The 15,582-nt window shown below is 46.2% G+C and overlaps 1 protein-coding gene across 1 annotated transcript in view; it reads right to left on the bottom strand.

The window, feature by feature from the left end:
* The window catches only part of SKAP1 (src kinase associated phosphoprotein 1), a 275,793-nt gene extending 269,398 nt beyond the window's left edge, over positions 1-6,395 (bottom strand). The window contains exon 1 of the mRNA XM_032871373.1: positions 6,189-6,395. Coding sequence (XP_032727264.1) covers positions 6,189-6,234 — 46 coding nt within the window. The 5' untranslated portion in view covers positions 6,235-6,395. The remainder of the gene's footprint in view (positions 1-6,188) is intronic.
* Positions 6,396-15,582: the final 9,187 nt, after the last annotated feature.

Genomic DNA, 15,582 nt, shown 5'->3' with positions numbered 1-15,582 from the left:
TTTTATTTAATTTAAACTTAAATAGCCACCTGTGGCTAGTGGCTACCATATCAGCCCAGTCTAAATATCTAAGAGATAAAATTAAAAGTTCACGGATAAAAAAGCCATGGTGCCAAAAGTAAGCAATGAGCAAATTAAAGGGAAAAGAGGGCATTATAGCTATGGTTTTAAAATATTACACAAATATCAAAAATAATTATTGTAATGTAATATACATACTAAAACGTGAACAATTCTCTGAGTCTGAAGTCTCATGAACAATTCTCTGAACCTGAAGCACCTGGCCAGCTCAGTCAGTAGAGCATGCGACTCTTGATCTCCGGGTGTGAGTTCGAGGCTCCCACTGGATATAGGGATTACTTAAAATCTCAGATGATAGCAATTTCACACTTCACACTAAAAGAAAGAGTCAAAAGACACCCTTTCATACTTAATGTTGCCAAATCAAAAGGACATGGTGCGCTTTTTTTTTTTTTAAGTCATAACGGGAAAACTACCAGTGGAATAAAACCTGAATGTATAACTTCTAAATCACCAGAAAGAAAAAAAAAATTAATGATCTGAGAAAATGCTCAGGAGACCTTAGCAACTGAGAGGCTGTAAGTGGAAACATCCGTATACAAAACTATCCACACAATATGTCCCAACTTTGAAAGTATGTACGTACAATAAAAACTGAAAGAAATACATGGAAATTTAACAGTTTTTGACCATGGGTGACCATGTTATCATTGTGTGTTTTCTAAATTTTCTACAATGAGCATTATTACTTTAATAATCAGAGACATTTTTAACATAAAAAACAAAAAAGTATGGTTATATCTCACCTTTTGATAGCATCACCTAGTTAGAAGACAATCCAGTACCACAAATTAAGCAAAAGAGACTCTAACAGCCAAAATGCATGTCACGAATTCCACACCTAAAGGTCAGGGTACTGTGTTCATCAAAAGAGCCCTTCAAACCTTCTTTTACACATTATCAGATCAGCATTACCTGATGTTCTAGGAGCACTGTTACAGACACGCTGCGCGTGGTGTAAAGTGATAGGCCTAGCCTCACAGTAGGAAAATATTGACAAAAATAAAAATACAAAACAGACATTGACATTCACAAAGCAGTACTGGGACAATTACGGCAGAATCATCCCTAAGCAACTCAAAATTTCTGCAAATACGATAACCCACATTCACTATAACAACTCTCATGTTAAATTGTTCAAAGGCCAGTCCCTTTGAACACAGACTGGATGGTTGAGGAAGTGAGAAAAATTCCTATTATGTTTTAGAAAAAGATTGATCACAGGGACACCTGGGTGGCTCAGTCAGTTAACCCTCTGCCTTCGCCTCAGGTCATAATCTCAGGGTCCTGGGATCTAGTTGCATATCGGGCTCCTTGTCCAGCAGAAAGCCTGCTTCTCTCTCTGTCTCTGTCTGCCACACTGCCTGCTTGTGCTCTCTCTCTGACAAATAAATAAATAAAATCTTTAAAAAAAAAAAGAAAGAAAGAAAGAAGAAAAAGATGGATTACAAGTATTTATGATAAAAAGTCAGAGTGCTTAAAGAGAATATCCTTAGCTCTCCAGAGCAGCTCACTCCTGTGAGTTGCACAGAGTTGGAATTTTACTATACTGAAAAGGATTTTATGGTTGGCTGCACCGACCAATACAAATCTGGAGAACAATCTAGAAGGATGTGATTAATGACTGCTTCTTTCCAAGGAAGTTTAAAAATAAGTAACCATAGGCGTATCAGAATTAATGTTAACACAGCAATTGCTACAACGAGGCTGGATGTGGATGTTGTTTTGGCTTTATTCCATATTCCCCACAGGATTTAGGTACCTTGGAGGCAGGTGGGACTTACTAGCCATTAGGGTAAAATCAGTACTCCCCATTCCATCACACACAGCACATTGTGAACTGAAGATATATACATTCTACCTCCTTCACATTTGCCTCTTGTGCTTCTGACTTCAAAAAGAGGGATACAGGGACGCCTGGGTGGCTCAGTTGGTTGAGCGGCTGCCTTCGGCTCAGGTCATGATCCCAGCGTCCTGGGATCGAGTCCCACATCGGGCTCCTTGCTTGGCGGGGAGCCTGCTTCTCCCTCTGCCTCTGCCTGCCTCTCTGTCTGCCTGTGCTTGCTCACTCTCTCTCCCTCTGTCTCTGGCAAATAAATAAATAAAATCTTTAAAAAAAAAAAAAAAAAAAAGAGGGATACAAAGACAAGGAAGAAACTGATTACATTTATATCTGTGGAACAAAGATTATGCAAGCTGCCAGCACTCCATTGTTTTTGTTTTCAGTATGGTTATCACAAAACAAAAACAAAAAGATAACTTCTACATCTGAAGCCTGATAATTTGAAAACAGACCTGAATATTTCCTCCTCTTTCAACAAGGCAGTAAACACCTTTCATTTTACTTATCTATAAGGTACTTATTTGCTGCTATGGATTAGTTACTATTTCTATAAGAGAGTTGACAGAGTCTATCTGAGAAAGCTGTTTCCTGAGTTACTCTACTTTAACTATTTCTGAGTTAGGCTGCTTTAACATTTGCCAAAAATCCAAGAAAGCATTAAAAAAAAAAAAAATCCCCACCTCCTCCACACACATACCCTGCCCCCCACCCCGAGCTAACAAGGGAAAAACATAATCATAACCTTAACGGTATTAAGTCAAGGGTATTTCCTTTAGCACTCTGACCACTATGACCTCTCCAAGCTTCTGTCTTTTGTGTTGTTCTGTTTTCTTTTAAATAACTCTACTGGTTGTTCATCTGATTAACAAAAGTAATACATGGTCAATGTCACAACACAAGATGTATGAAATAAAAGTGATAATTTGTCTCCCCCCACCCTCTCATTCCCCTCCCAAAGAAACCAACATTAACAGCTAGGTGTATATTCTTACTTCTTCCTAGGCTTACAAAAATACATATATATGGGGGGGAGGGGTTGGTTCACTTTTTTGTTTTCAAATAAAAATTGATTATAGGGGCGCCTACGTGGCTCAGTGGGTTAAAGCCTCTGCCTTCGGCTCAGGTCATCATCCCAGGTTCCTGGGATTGAGCCCCACATTGGGCTCTCTGCTCAGCAGGGAGCCTGCTTCTCTCTCTCTCTCTGCCGGCCTCTCTGCCTACTTGTGATCTCTGTCAAATAAATAAATAAAATCTTTAAAAAATGGATTATATATTATTAGTCTTAAAAATATGGACACTTGGGGCACCTGGGTGGCTCAGTGGGTTAAGCCTCTGCCTTCGGCTAAGGTCATGATCTCAGGGTCCTGGGATCGAGCCCTGCATCAGGCTCTCTGCTCGGCGGGGAGCCTGCTTCCCCGTCTCTGCCTGACTCTCTGCCTACTTGTGATCTCTCTTTCTCTCTCAAATAAATAAACAAAAAATCTTAAAAAAAAAAATATATATATATATATGGACACTTTCCAAGCCACTATATATAGATCCTTCACGTTCTTTTTAATGACTGTGAAATATTCCAAAAGATGGATAATTCATTCATACCATCACACCGCCTTTCCCAACACATGGACAGTTAAGATGGATCCTTGTACATACACTTCGTGTCCTTTAATTTTAGTAACACGGATTCCCAGAAAGTTTCTGGGTCAAATGAAACATTTTCAAATATTTAAAATTTTCTCCTTAAACAAAATTAATTTTAGACCTCCAACATTTCTGTTCCCTTCTTCATTATGCAAAATTTTGGCATAAACCTTTCATAATGCTTTGCATATTTTTAAAAGCACACATATTATGTCAAAAAACGTCCCTGTCATTTATGGTCGTGTAGTTATAAATAAATAAATGCTTAAGTTATGGCTGTAATGGCCAGCGTTAAATCACTGTGCAAATGCTTCTGCCTTGGTTTATGAAAGTAGTAATTCATTGTGGAAACTCCACCCCCACAGCCATGTGGGCAGCCCTGAAGTAGCAGTTCCCTCACCCTGTGACTCTCTCCACTGAGTGACAATGTAGAGATCAGGACCTACATATTTTCTAATTGTCAACAGTTAACCTTAAAAAGTGTGTGTGGTGGGGAGACAAGTACACAGCAACAGACGATAAATTGAAAGCCATTATGGGTTTCCAATATCCACAAATTATTTGTAGTATAATGAATAATTCTGCTGGTCTACAGCAGAGACAATCTTTCATAAAAAAACAAAACAGAACAAAAAAAAAATCTAAAACCAATGTGCTGCTATGATTACATGAACCTTTCAAAAACATAGTCCTCAAACATTTTTCAATAGAATTATTGGTTGGAATCCCTTTACCTTCCCTCCCCTCTTTCAGATTCAGATTCTGATTGTAAACTGTAAAAAAAAAAAAAAAAAAAAGCCTTAAAGAAATGCATTAACCAATGAAGCTCCTTAAAATTTAATCTCAGACTCCCCTGTAGATTCTAAAGACCCAAGCACCAACAGAGATTGTTAAGACACAGCAAGTTTGACACAGAAGTATGTGACATGCAATTAATCTCCATTCATACCCTGCTCTACTTGTCAGCAAACAAAGGTTCTGCTTTAGAAGGAGATCTGAAGACTTCAATTAAAAACAGTCAGCTAACAAGAAAATAATCTAAGCTAAAGGAAGGTGGCAGGTGCAGAAATGAGTTGTTTACCAAAGTGTCAGTTTTGAACAATAAAGAACAGCACATCAAAAATGTTAAAGGAGTGGATTTCACTGCAAACCTCTGAAAATAAAGAGGAATTTACTACTAAGGCTCCACACAAAACAGAAGTACAGGTTAACAAGCTTGTAAAATAGGTTCTCTCTCATCAAATGACAGATACCAATAAAAAGAATCACTTTACATTTTTAAGTGCAAGGGCAGAATTACACTTTTTGACACAGTTCCTTCTCTCCCAGAAACCACCACACTTACAGCCCCTCTCTCTACGTTCAATATCCAATATTGAACCAATGGCAGAGGGAAAGACTGGATTGCTTCTTCTCAGATACCCAGACGACGCTATTTTACCGTACAAATACTTTTCTAACTCTGAAAGTTTAGATTTACTCAGGTCATAAGTGAAGTGGATTTTGGAAACTTCATCTCAGAAGAAATACCTAGTTGACAGCTTTTACATAGAAACAATCCAGAATGGAAACAGTGCTACAGAGATCAAAAGGACTGCCAAATATTTGATTAGGAGGCATTTATAGCAAGATAACAAGGTAATGGAGATATAAAACCAATTAAATTGAGAGAAACCGAGGGAAAAAAAAATACTCCTTGCCAAAAGTCTGACCTGCCCAAAGCAGGCCATCTGTTAAATATGTGTCAAAAATGTCACTTGGATGCCAAAAGGCTTAATTCAGAGTAGTTTCCTCCTGGGACCTGTATGCAAGCACGGATTCCAGGCCTATGTCCTTCCAGGAAGGTCAGTTACAGGAAAGCAAGTTACTTTTGCTGGAAAAAAAAGTGTGAATGGAGCAGGCCATATCGCCCATTAGCAAAAAGTCTCTTTCCAGCGTTAGAAGGATCTGTGGAGTGTAGCTGAGAATGGCCTTAACTCTTACGGGGACTGCTTAGGCACCACAGTTTGAAGGTAAACACACCAGGAGGGGGCATTTCTAGAAAAGTTAGAAACGTACCTCCCTGGGTGGACAGCAAGACCCCCAGAAGTCTGCAGTTGGCAAAGGGAGGCACGGGCTTTCCACGCGGAGAGAACTCACACTAACCCCCAGGCCTTGGCCCACCGCATCCCACAAGCCCCTCACAGCCCCCTGAGAGCCTCAGGAGCTCTGAGCAGGAAGCTGGGGGGCTTCGGGGCTGGGGAGGGAGGAAGGCGAAACCCCACAGTCGCGGGGGGGCTGTCGGGAGGAGAAAGGGTTGGGCCGCAGACCACGCAAGGTGACATGGAGGGGCCCCCAAGAACCTGGCCGGAGGTGACATGGAAAGGTGGCGAGGCCTCGAGGCAAAAGAAAATGTGGAACTGAGGGGAGTGAGTGGGACCCTGGGAGGGCAGGATGGAAATCAGGCTGTGAAGAGTGGAAGGCTCTAGAAGTCTTGAGGTTCTAGAAGGTGGTGGGTGATGGAGCTGCAAAGAGAGGCCGGTCTTGGGAGCCCCTGGCGTCTCGGGGTTGAGCCTCCAGCTCTGCTCCCGAGGGACTTCCCAGGGGGCCGGGAGGGGGGCCTGGGGCTGGGCCAGGGCGTTACCTTCCATGAGCCAACGGATCTCCTCGGGGAGGGCGACGGCCTGCATTTGGCCGGGCGGTGGGGAGGCCGGTGTGTGAGGCGGGAGAGGGGCGTGAAGGCCTGGTGCCAGGGCCGGCGGGCTGGCAGGCGGCTGTCGCCTGGCGGAGGCACCTGTACCTCTGTCGCCGCCGCTCCTGCGGCGGCTGCCGGGCCTGGCCGCAGGGCGGGGCCGCGGGCCCGGGGCGCGCTCAGGAAGTGGCGCGCGCGGCGGGCGGGGGGCACGCCCCGGGCGGTGGGGAGGGGGGAACACCTGTGCGCGGGTGCACGCGCCACTCCCGCGGCGCCCTCAGGTGGGAGGACTGGAGGGCGGGGCGCGCCGCCCAGGCAAACCCCCCACCAGAACAAAAGACTAAACGCGGCCCAAAGGAACTTCATCTCCTGGGACGCTTTCTGTCCTCAGCACGGGGCAGTTGGCCTCCGGGGACGGGTTTAGAAGCCACGGTAGTGCCCGAGATGGGGCGCAAAGAGGCAGAATCCGAGGAGATTTCGTCCCAGCCAAGCCCAGCAGCGGGCAGTTCCCGATCTCGCACGTCCACGCCCAGAAAACCGAGGCAGAACGTTCACTGTCTTCCTCCGCAAACCAGCGGGCTCAAAGGAATGGCCGTTCGTCCCAATAAATGATATGAAGCCACCAACGTTGGGGAGAAGCCAAGCGGCCTGGATACAGGGAGCCAGCGTCCCTTCCTCACAAAAGCTGAAAAGATGTGAGGAAAGGAAGGGGTAACCTGGGGAGAAGGCCGAGGGAGAGGGGAACCAAGCCTTTACCCTCTAACAGCTGACAAAGGCAGGAAAGTGAAGGACAAGATCACAGGAAAATGTCCTCCTCCCCTTATCCAAACTACAGTGGGGGTGGGCGTCCTGATTGTGATAAGGGTACTGTCATACCGCCAGATGTTACAATTGGGGGAAACTGAGTAAGGGGTAGAGAGGATCACTGGATCATTTCTTTTAACTTCTGGGGATCTCAATGATCTCAAAATAGTTTCATGGGACTTTTTTAAGCACAATAAACCAAGTGCCATGAAGGTGTAAAGTGCCATGAGCCGTAAAGGGAGGGAGACAAATATAAAAAGGAAAGTGTGGGTGCATGTGTGTTTAATGTGCATATGGCATTCAAGATGGGCTCTGAACACACCAGACTTCGAAGGGGCAGGAGGGCTTTCCAGGTGGAGCCACCAGAGTAAACAAAGAGGGAAAAACCTTCTCCTTGAGGAACAGCTGACAGCGCTTTTACTGTATGGTGCAGGGAAATTCTGGTTGTTAAGAAAACTTGAAGTTTTGTTGTGAAGGTTCATGAAAGTCAGCGCAAGGATTTTGAACTCAACTGCCTGTGTACTGGGGAGACAATGAAAAATTTTGAGCTGGCGAGAGACCTGTGTAGTGTATGATATTGCCCATCTTGCTTTATCTTTACCGTTTTACTTTTTTATAAAAAAGGTAGCTTCTAGTCTCAGAGTCAGCCTACTGAATAGTGGGAAGGATTGGAAGCAGTAAGGGAGAGAACCCAGAGAAGATGGGTGAGGTGGTCTTTACGACAGCCTCAGGGAAAATCATGGTGGAACCATGGATATGAGGATGGGAGCCCCAAGGAGAAACTGTCCAGAAGGACATGACGTAGCACTGCCTGCCTCCTGGCATCGTTTCCCAAGGTTGGGGGCTTGATCCTTTAAGGGGTGCAGTGGTTTTGAGTCATCTTTACACGTCCACATCCTGCAGTCTGAAGAGGGATGGTCCCTTGGTTTCAGGATCACATGACCCACCTACAAGTTGCAGCAAATTGGGCTAGGGGTGAAGGGACAGGGGCTGGCAAGTCTCTGGGGACTCTGGCTGCTGCTGCTCTTTCTTGCTCTGGAAATTTAACAATAGGCTGGCTTTTCTAGGCTGCTAGGGCATTTTTATCAATTGCTCCTTCTATAAAATTGTAACTGCTCTGGAATCACTTTTGAGTACTTATGATGTGTTAAAAAGCAAGGGAGGAGAGATCCAAGCTCTCTGTACTAGCATTGTAATTTTTCTATAAATCTGAAACTGTCCTTAAAAAAGCAAAGGAAACAAAGTCCCTCCGATGGGTAACCTCAGCACTTTGCCTTGCTTTCCCTCTCAGCAGTGGGAGGAAATTTGATAACACCGCCCCCCACCTTTGTCAAGGATATTTGTCAAATGCTAATATAGGCCACAAGCTAATGAGCTGTTGGCGAAGAGCAGTGAACCTGGGTAATCTTACGTTCTCTTAGGCCTCACTGCCTGCAAAGCTTACTTCTACCAAAGGAAGCAGCAGAAACCGGAGGCATAGGTATTCTACATCCGTTCTGGGTCTCAGACAGGGGGAGAGGGAGGTGCAGAGTTGGGTAGTGTGCAGGGGTGACTGGCAGGTTGCAATAAGGCATTGTCATGTTGTATCAAGTTTCCTCATTGCAGACAGAAACCTGCCTCCACACATGAGCGCGGCCCCTCCTTAATCATCTGAGGACCCTGGTTCAGCAGTCAGCCTCACTCCTAATGACATTCTGTTAAATGGACAAATTCCTTTGAAGCCTTGTCCTTCTTTGAAATCCAATTTCGCAAGAAGCCAAATCTGATTGGGGGTAGCCATGGAAACCACACCGAGGAGCCTTCGAGAAGGTGGAGAGAGGCAAGGCAAAATGTGACAGTCAAGAGTCCTTTACTGCTTTGTCGGAAATATCAAAGGGATCTGGAGAGGTTGGCAGCCGGTGAGTCCCTGCCCGGGTCCTGTGCTGTGTGGCTGGGTACCATGTGGCTGTCACGGAAGTAAGCAGCCAGCTGTCTCCAAGCACAGGCAGGGGGATGGAGCAGAATACACAAATCCCAGATCTGTCTGCCTCTCTTCTTCCCCTCCCCCAGCCCCAATTCTAGCAAGATCACAGCATCCCCTTCGAAGCTGCCCGCCCCTTAAAGGCAAACAACAAAAGAATGACAAGGTCAAAATACAAGCCCCCCCCCCATAAGAGGTCCTTTGGAGCAGAGGCCACGAAATTAATCTGAAATTCCTTGTAATTAGATAAGATAAGGGTGTCTAAAGAGATGCAGAGCAGCCAGGAATGGAGTCCAGCAGCACAACACTGCAGAAAATACACCACCCAGTCCACTGGGGCCCCTCACACCCCGTCAACAGACAGAAGACACAGAAAACAACCAGGCCCAGGCCAGCCTCTAGGCTGCTTGGAGATGTCGTCTCCATGTTCTCATACCAGGTGGGCACTCGCTAAATACGCAGCTGTGGGGTGTCCAGGGGGCTCAATCAGGAAGAAACAAAAGCATCTGGCACCCAGAATGGCATGGGGTGGCAACAATTGCAAGCAAAGCAGGAGCTGGCTGGCATCGCCCCTACATGGGTGAGACGGATCTGGAGAGGAGACCGCGGAGGGCAGGCTCTCGGACTTTATTCTGGGCAGGTTATGATCCCTGGGTGCTGGGTCACGACACGCGGCCGAGCTGACGTCTGCCCTGTGGATGTGCGGCTGCTGCATCTCAGCCCCTCGGTCCCAACCCCATCAAGCGGGTTTATTGACTCTTTCATTGACGATGCTGAGGCCTAATGAGGACAAGAGCTGCACACTTCATTAAGGGCTGTGGAAGGAGAGATGATGTATCCCCCCTGCCACAACCCTCCACCCAGTGCCAAGAACCAGGCTCACTGTGTGCTTTGCGAGGCCCCGCAAACCCAGCCTCATGCCGCCCCTGCAGGAGAGGAGACAGATGCAAGATGCGCTCGTGGGCTCATCACTTCAGTGGCCTTAAAATCCGGGGTGTCTACAACTCGTCGGAAACCCTGCTCTTAGTCATTAGCCAACCTTTTGAATTGGGAGGGTCCTGTCCACACACTCACACAAACGCACTTGGCTGGTCTCCCTGTCCAGTTCACACTCCTAGATCCACTGTGCTGATACATACGACAAAATAAGCAGGTCCTCACATCAGGGAACAGGCTGTGAGCAGCTTCTCAATGAGGTACAGGCTCAAAACAGAACAAGGGACTATTAAAACTCAAAGGTATGTTCAGGGTAATCCAGTTCATAAACCCAGTGCTCTGCCCATGGCCACTCAGCTCACCAGGGGCTGTGCTGGTGTTAGAATCTGGGTCCTCTCACACTGGTTCAAAACTCTTGTAGAATTGAATGCCTGAGATAGATAATTACAGCCCAGGGATGACAAGGAAGTCATTGGGAAGCCGCCATTGTTGGGCTCCCTCTATCTAAATAGTAATATTTCTTTCTTTGTTCTTTATCTCATCTTTCTATCACTCCCACCCCCATTATTTTTCCCCATATTCCTTAATCACTTTGTGTGTGTGTATCTTCTTTGCCTATCCCTTAGACCATATTAGACATCCCCCGTGGGCACTGCTGAGCCCAGCAGAAACCCTAAAGACCAAAGAGGTTGCTGACTCTGACATTCTCTGTCTTTGATTGGCTCTCTTGGGAATCTGAAGTGGAGGGGGGCACCCGGAATGTGTCAGCTGCAGCCACACGAGGCTATGCACTCCCTGAGTGAGATGTGAGACCCGTCTACGGGCTTAATCTGCATGGGAGGCAGGTGGGGCCGTGGCCAATTGTATATGCTAGATGTTTGCAGCCATGAGAACTTTGGGAAATTATACAGAAGTGTGACCATTTCTTTGGGGGTGATTAAGGAGATTTCAGGTAAATCACAGAGGGATAGCAATTTTTTAAAGTTGAGAAGGCTTCCTTTCATCTGTTATTTCAAAAGGGTGAAAGTTTACGCCCTCTAAGCCCCTTCCTTTATTTCTGGCCTTTCTTCTCCCTCACTTTACTACAGGTCTGAGGAGTCAAGGTAAGGGTAGAGGGATGCAAGGTGAGAGAAGGGGAAGTTATTTAGAATCTGATAGCAAAGCTCTGGCCTGCAGGGCCCCGGGCGCATACATGCTGTGGAAGAATAACACACACTAACAGGAGGTGATGTGATCTGACTGGAATCACCATGAGTCACAAATACTGACAGAAGCACCACGTAGAGTCAGAGACAAGGCAGCAATGGTGGATTATCTCAGTCTCAGAAAGTGGGTAGAAATACCTTTCCCCAAGGACATCCTATATGGAATGGCCTTTAGATCCCCAAAATGTGTTTTTTCCTTGCATAGTATCCGTGTCCATTCTAGTTTTTTTCCCTTTCTAAAGGTCTGTTCCCAAACATCCCTGGGCTTCCCTCCCTGGTAGCATTTCCTGATAGCGTAAACCGCACTCTCTTTCATATATGAGACTGCGTGCTTAGTTCTTACTCTGTTGCTTTCAGGCTTTCCTTTTCCTTCTCTTCTAGAAGATGCATGTCTGTCCTCTCATTCTTCCACGAGAATTCATGATCCCGCCCTCTCCCTCTCCACTGTTAGAGCTTCAATCTCACATCCTTTCTCATCTTCAGTCTTTCCCGTCTGTCTGCTCACATTCTTGGTCTCCTCTATCCTAAAAACCAAACCAAAACAAAGAAAAACCTGCCTTCGACCCTGCTACTTTCTCTAAGTCTTTTCTTCTCCTTCCTTTCCCCCTTCAGAGCTCCCATCCTGTCTCCTCACCTATCTTTACACCGTTGAGGTGACTCACTCCCAAGGTCATCAACGCTTCTCAGCTGCTCTTGGTCATTACCTAGCCTCTCCCTGAGGCTTTGAGTGGCATTGGCCACTTGCTCTTGCTTTAAGGAGCCACAGCTTCCCTGGCCCTGCACTATCCTGGTCTTTCCATTCTTCTTAACAATTGTCACCCAGCCTCCTTCTCTGGCTCCCTTCATTCCCCAGAGGTTTGCACCTGCCTTTCACCTCTCCTTCTTCCTCTTGGTTTTCTCCTTGCTCTCCGAGCCCCCCGTGGTTTCATTCTCCCACCACCTTCACTTTTCCCTTCATGCTCATTACTTCTCTAATTTATACCTCTGTCCCACTTTTCCACCTGGACATCTGAGCAGTTCTACCAATTTATTATTTCCCTTTCTCCTTCTTCCTTAGAATGGCAGCAAAGCTCAGTAAAAAGCTTAGGAATGACAAAGACCTGTATCCCAATTCTGGCTCAGCCACCTACGAGCTCTAAGACTCTGGGCAAAGCTCCACAATCGTCAGCTTCCTCATTTGTAAACTGGAAATTATAATCCCTACCTTGCAGGGTAATTGTGAGGCTTAAATAGGATGACCTATGCGTGTGATATATGGTATAATCCAATAAATTGTAACAATTAGAAAGAAATTGCTGTAATCTAAGGCGGTAATCTAAGCACAAAATGGAAAACCTTTCTTCATCCTCATTTCAAACATCCACCAATACTGTCATTCTTAACCTCCTCACGAGTGCTTTTGAATTCTTATCCTCCTTTGCATCCTGATGTCCCCAATGGTTGGTTTCTCATTATCTTGTTGAGAAGTGATATTGAAATAGCTTCTACTCCAGCCCCTGGCACCCAATCTCCGCACCCATCACCCAAGTTCCAGAATACACTTCCCAAAGCATGATCTTGACCCCACCGAAGAGGTTATAGAGTACAATGGCCCTAGAGTCAGAGAGTTCCGAGCTCGTCTGCTACCCGCCGACAGTGACCTTGAGCGAACTACTTATCGACTCCGTGCCTCAATTTCCTCATCTGCAAAATGGCAATGTTAAAAGTATTTTCAAGGGTTTTGTGAGGAGTCAAAGAACAAATACATATCATGTTTATATCTATCTGCAACACGGCAAACGCTTCATATATGTTAGCTCTGGTTATTACTTCTGCGTTCCCTGCAACAATCAGCACCTAAGAGGTGTTCAATAAGTATGTATATACTGAATCATCCATAATCTCTCACCTGATGTCCTTGCTCACTGAAGACATTTGAGGAGTGACTGGCCAAGAAAGGGGTGTCACTGGTCTCCGAGGATGAGAGTTTTTCCTCTTTCTGAAGCTAACTTGCTTTCAAAGAGATGGAAAGAGGGGTCTTGACTTCCTTCACACCAGGCCCTAACACACTGGGATAATCAGCCTGCAAATTCTCCCTGTTCACGTCCAAAAATTTCCTCCCAGCCCCATCTGTTCTGGAATACTGGCAGTGTTCTCCAAACCACATGGGGAAAATACTCGTCTGGAAGGCATGAGATATTTACTCCTCTTTTCACTCATTGTGGCAGAAACCAAGTTTCTACTATAAACACAAGCCCCAGAAAGGACCAGTCAGAAGGCAGATTACATCCCCCTAGCAGAGTCAGTAACCTCTTTATCCTGGAGGCCTGCCAACACGGCTAACTCTGCAGAAAGGGGGGGGGGGGCATCGTGGTGACAGAGTGGGGTGACAGACTAGGGATAAAGCAAACAAGAAAGATAAAAAGGAAAAAGGTGAACGAGAAGCTGGATGGAAAAAAAAAATGAAGAGATAGAGAAATAAGAAGAAAACCTAAGGAAAAAAAAAATAAAGAGATTCCCATACTCTGGGGGATTGGAAACTAAATCAAACGGATTCGCTCCATTTCCCGAGTTGTAATTTCAGGATATTCCATGTTCCACCCCCAAGGACACCAAGAAGCTGTAAATTCCTAAAGAAAAGTGCATTTTTGGCGATTCCAACCATATTATCTGCTGCTGTACTTTTTAGCATATGCACGATCAACACAATGACATGTCTTATTGAGTAATGTGTGATATTCTGTATCGTGAGGCCACTGATGCAGAATTCCCCTTTCCAGAGCTCAATATTCCAATCAAAGCCTGTTGCATCACATCATTGAGGCCATCCACTTAATGACAAGTTGTAAGATGCATATTGCAGAATATTCATGTTCATTTTATGCTCACAGTGCTTAAAATCTCCTCTAAACAGCCTCTGCTCCCAGCCTATTAAGTTGCCTGTGTTATCTACACTCCATTCAATGGTGTGGAAATAATTGTCTCGAGACTAAAGAAAAAAAAATGGATGGTCACGAGCCGAGTCAGCACTTGTGTTCTCTTCTTAGTCTGTTGAATCAGGTGTTATTTACCTCTCCCAACACCTGGGACTCCTGATAAGTCACTCCCCTGGTAGCTCTTTCCAGGACAGTGCTGTGGGGTCCATAGAAGAAGCAGGGATCCTTCATAAACCGTATTGTTATCAGCACAATTCACACAGCTACCAGATGTGCAAAATCGAAACCACCAAGGGCCCTCAGGCAGAGGGGGCTTTCCCCAGCTCCATCTGGCCGCTCTGAGAGCCAGAGAAGGTAGAAGAGGAGGAAGGGCTCCCCTCAACACTGGGGCTCCTGTGCCTCTGAGAAAGTGTTTGTCTTCTGATGAAGTTGGGGTGCTTTTTGGTTCTCTCCCTTCTGCTCTCCCAGCGCCTCCAGCCCAGACCCCGCCTCCTTGCAAACCTGGTTCTCAGAGACCAGGTGGGCTCTTTTCTCCATCTCTTCCCCTTCCTCTTATCTCCGGGCTGAAACACCAGCACCCAGGCTCGGGAAGGAGAGCAATTGCCCCTGGCAGCTGAGAGTTCGGCAACAGGGCCTGTGACTTTGCCTTTAAATATCAACCCACACACACAGACAACACACTGGCAGCATGAGAGGTTTCCATGGTGACAGAATGCAGGCCATGACCTCTGTAAATGTAATCAGAGCACTGGGATTGGTATGTGAGACAGGTTTAATTTCTCCTCCGGTGGAAGCTCTGTGGTCTGAGCTGTGCACAGGCTTCATACACTGACAGACAACCTGTTATCTTCGCCAGGGCAGCTCTGCATACGGCAACCCTCTCTGCCCCAGAGCTGCTTCGTCCTCCGTCTGAGCAGGCTGCGGGATGAGAAAGGTCACTGGGGACCAGAACGGCAGTCATATCATCAGTACCTGGCATCCCTGCCCAGCATCCTCAAAAGGGGTGACTGTCCCTTAAGCGAGGAGCAGCTGCGGCATGGCCCAAAGAGGGCTGAGGACTCCGAACGTTGGCTGAAGTTTTCATCTCTGCTCTGCTCCCAGCACTGTGACCTTGAGCAAGTCATTTAAACTCCAACGTCCAGCATTTTCCCACCAGGAAGAAAGGCCTGGAGAAGAGAAGGCTGGAGGCTTCCAAAGTCCCCCAGGAGAAGATGGTCCCCAACTATGCTTGTTTTGGGGGAATTGTGCAATTCCCTGTGGAATTCGGCCCCTGGAAGTAAGTTTTCCATCTTGCCAGTGCTAGTCACTAGGGTGTCTAGCCCTAATTCCATGGCTGTCACCAGAAGGTGTGGGGACTGCCATTGGAGGACCTCAGCAGGACTTCCTCAGCTGTATGCTGATTTGGAAACAAAACCAGGATGCAATTTTTCCTGAGCTCGCCTAGACTAGAAGTCCAGAGTTTTGACAGGAAACAGGCTCAGAGAAAACGCAGCAATGTCAAAGGAGGAGCCCACAGCCTCTTTCCT

Source organism: Lontra canadensis, unplaced genomic scaffold, assembly GCF_010015895.1.
Source record: "Lontra canadensis isolate GAN:19392208 unplaced genomic scaffold, GSC_riverotter_1.0 scaffold43, whole genome shotgun sequence".
In the NCBI taxonomy this organism is placed as follows: domain Eukaryota; kingdom Metazoa; phylum Chordata; class Mammalia; order Carnivora; family Mustelidae; genus Lontra; species Lontra canadensis.
The sequence above is the reverse complement of the archived record's forward strand: the minus strand, read 5'-3'. Positions and strand labels throughout refer to the sequence as shown.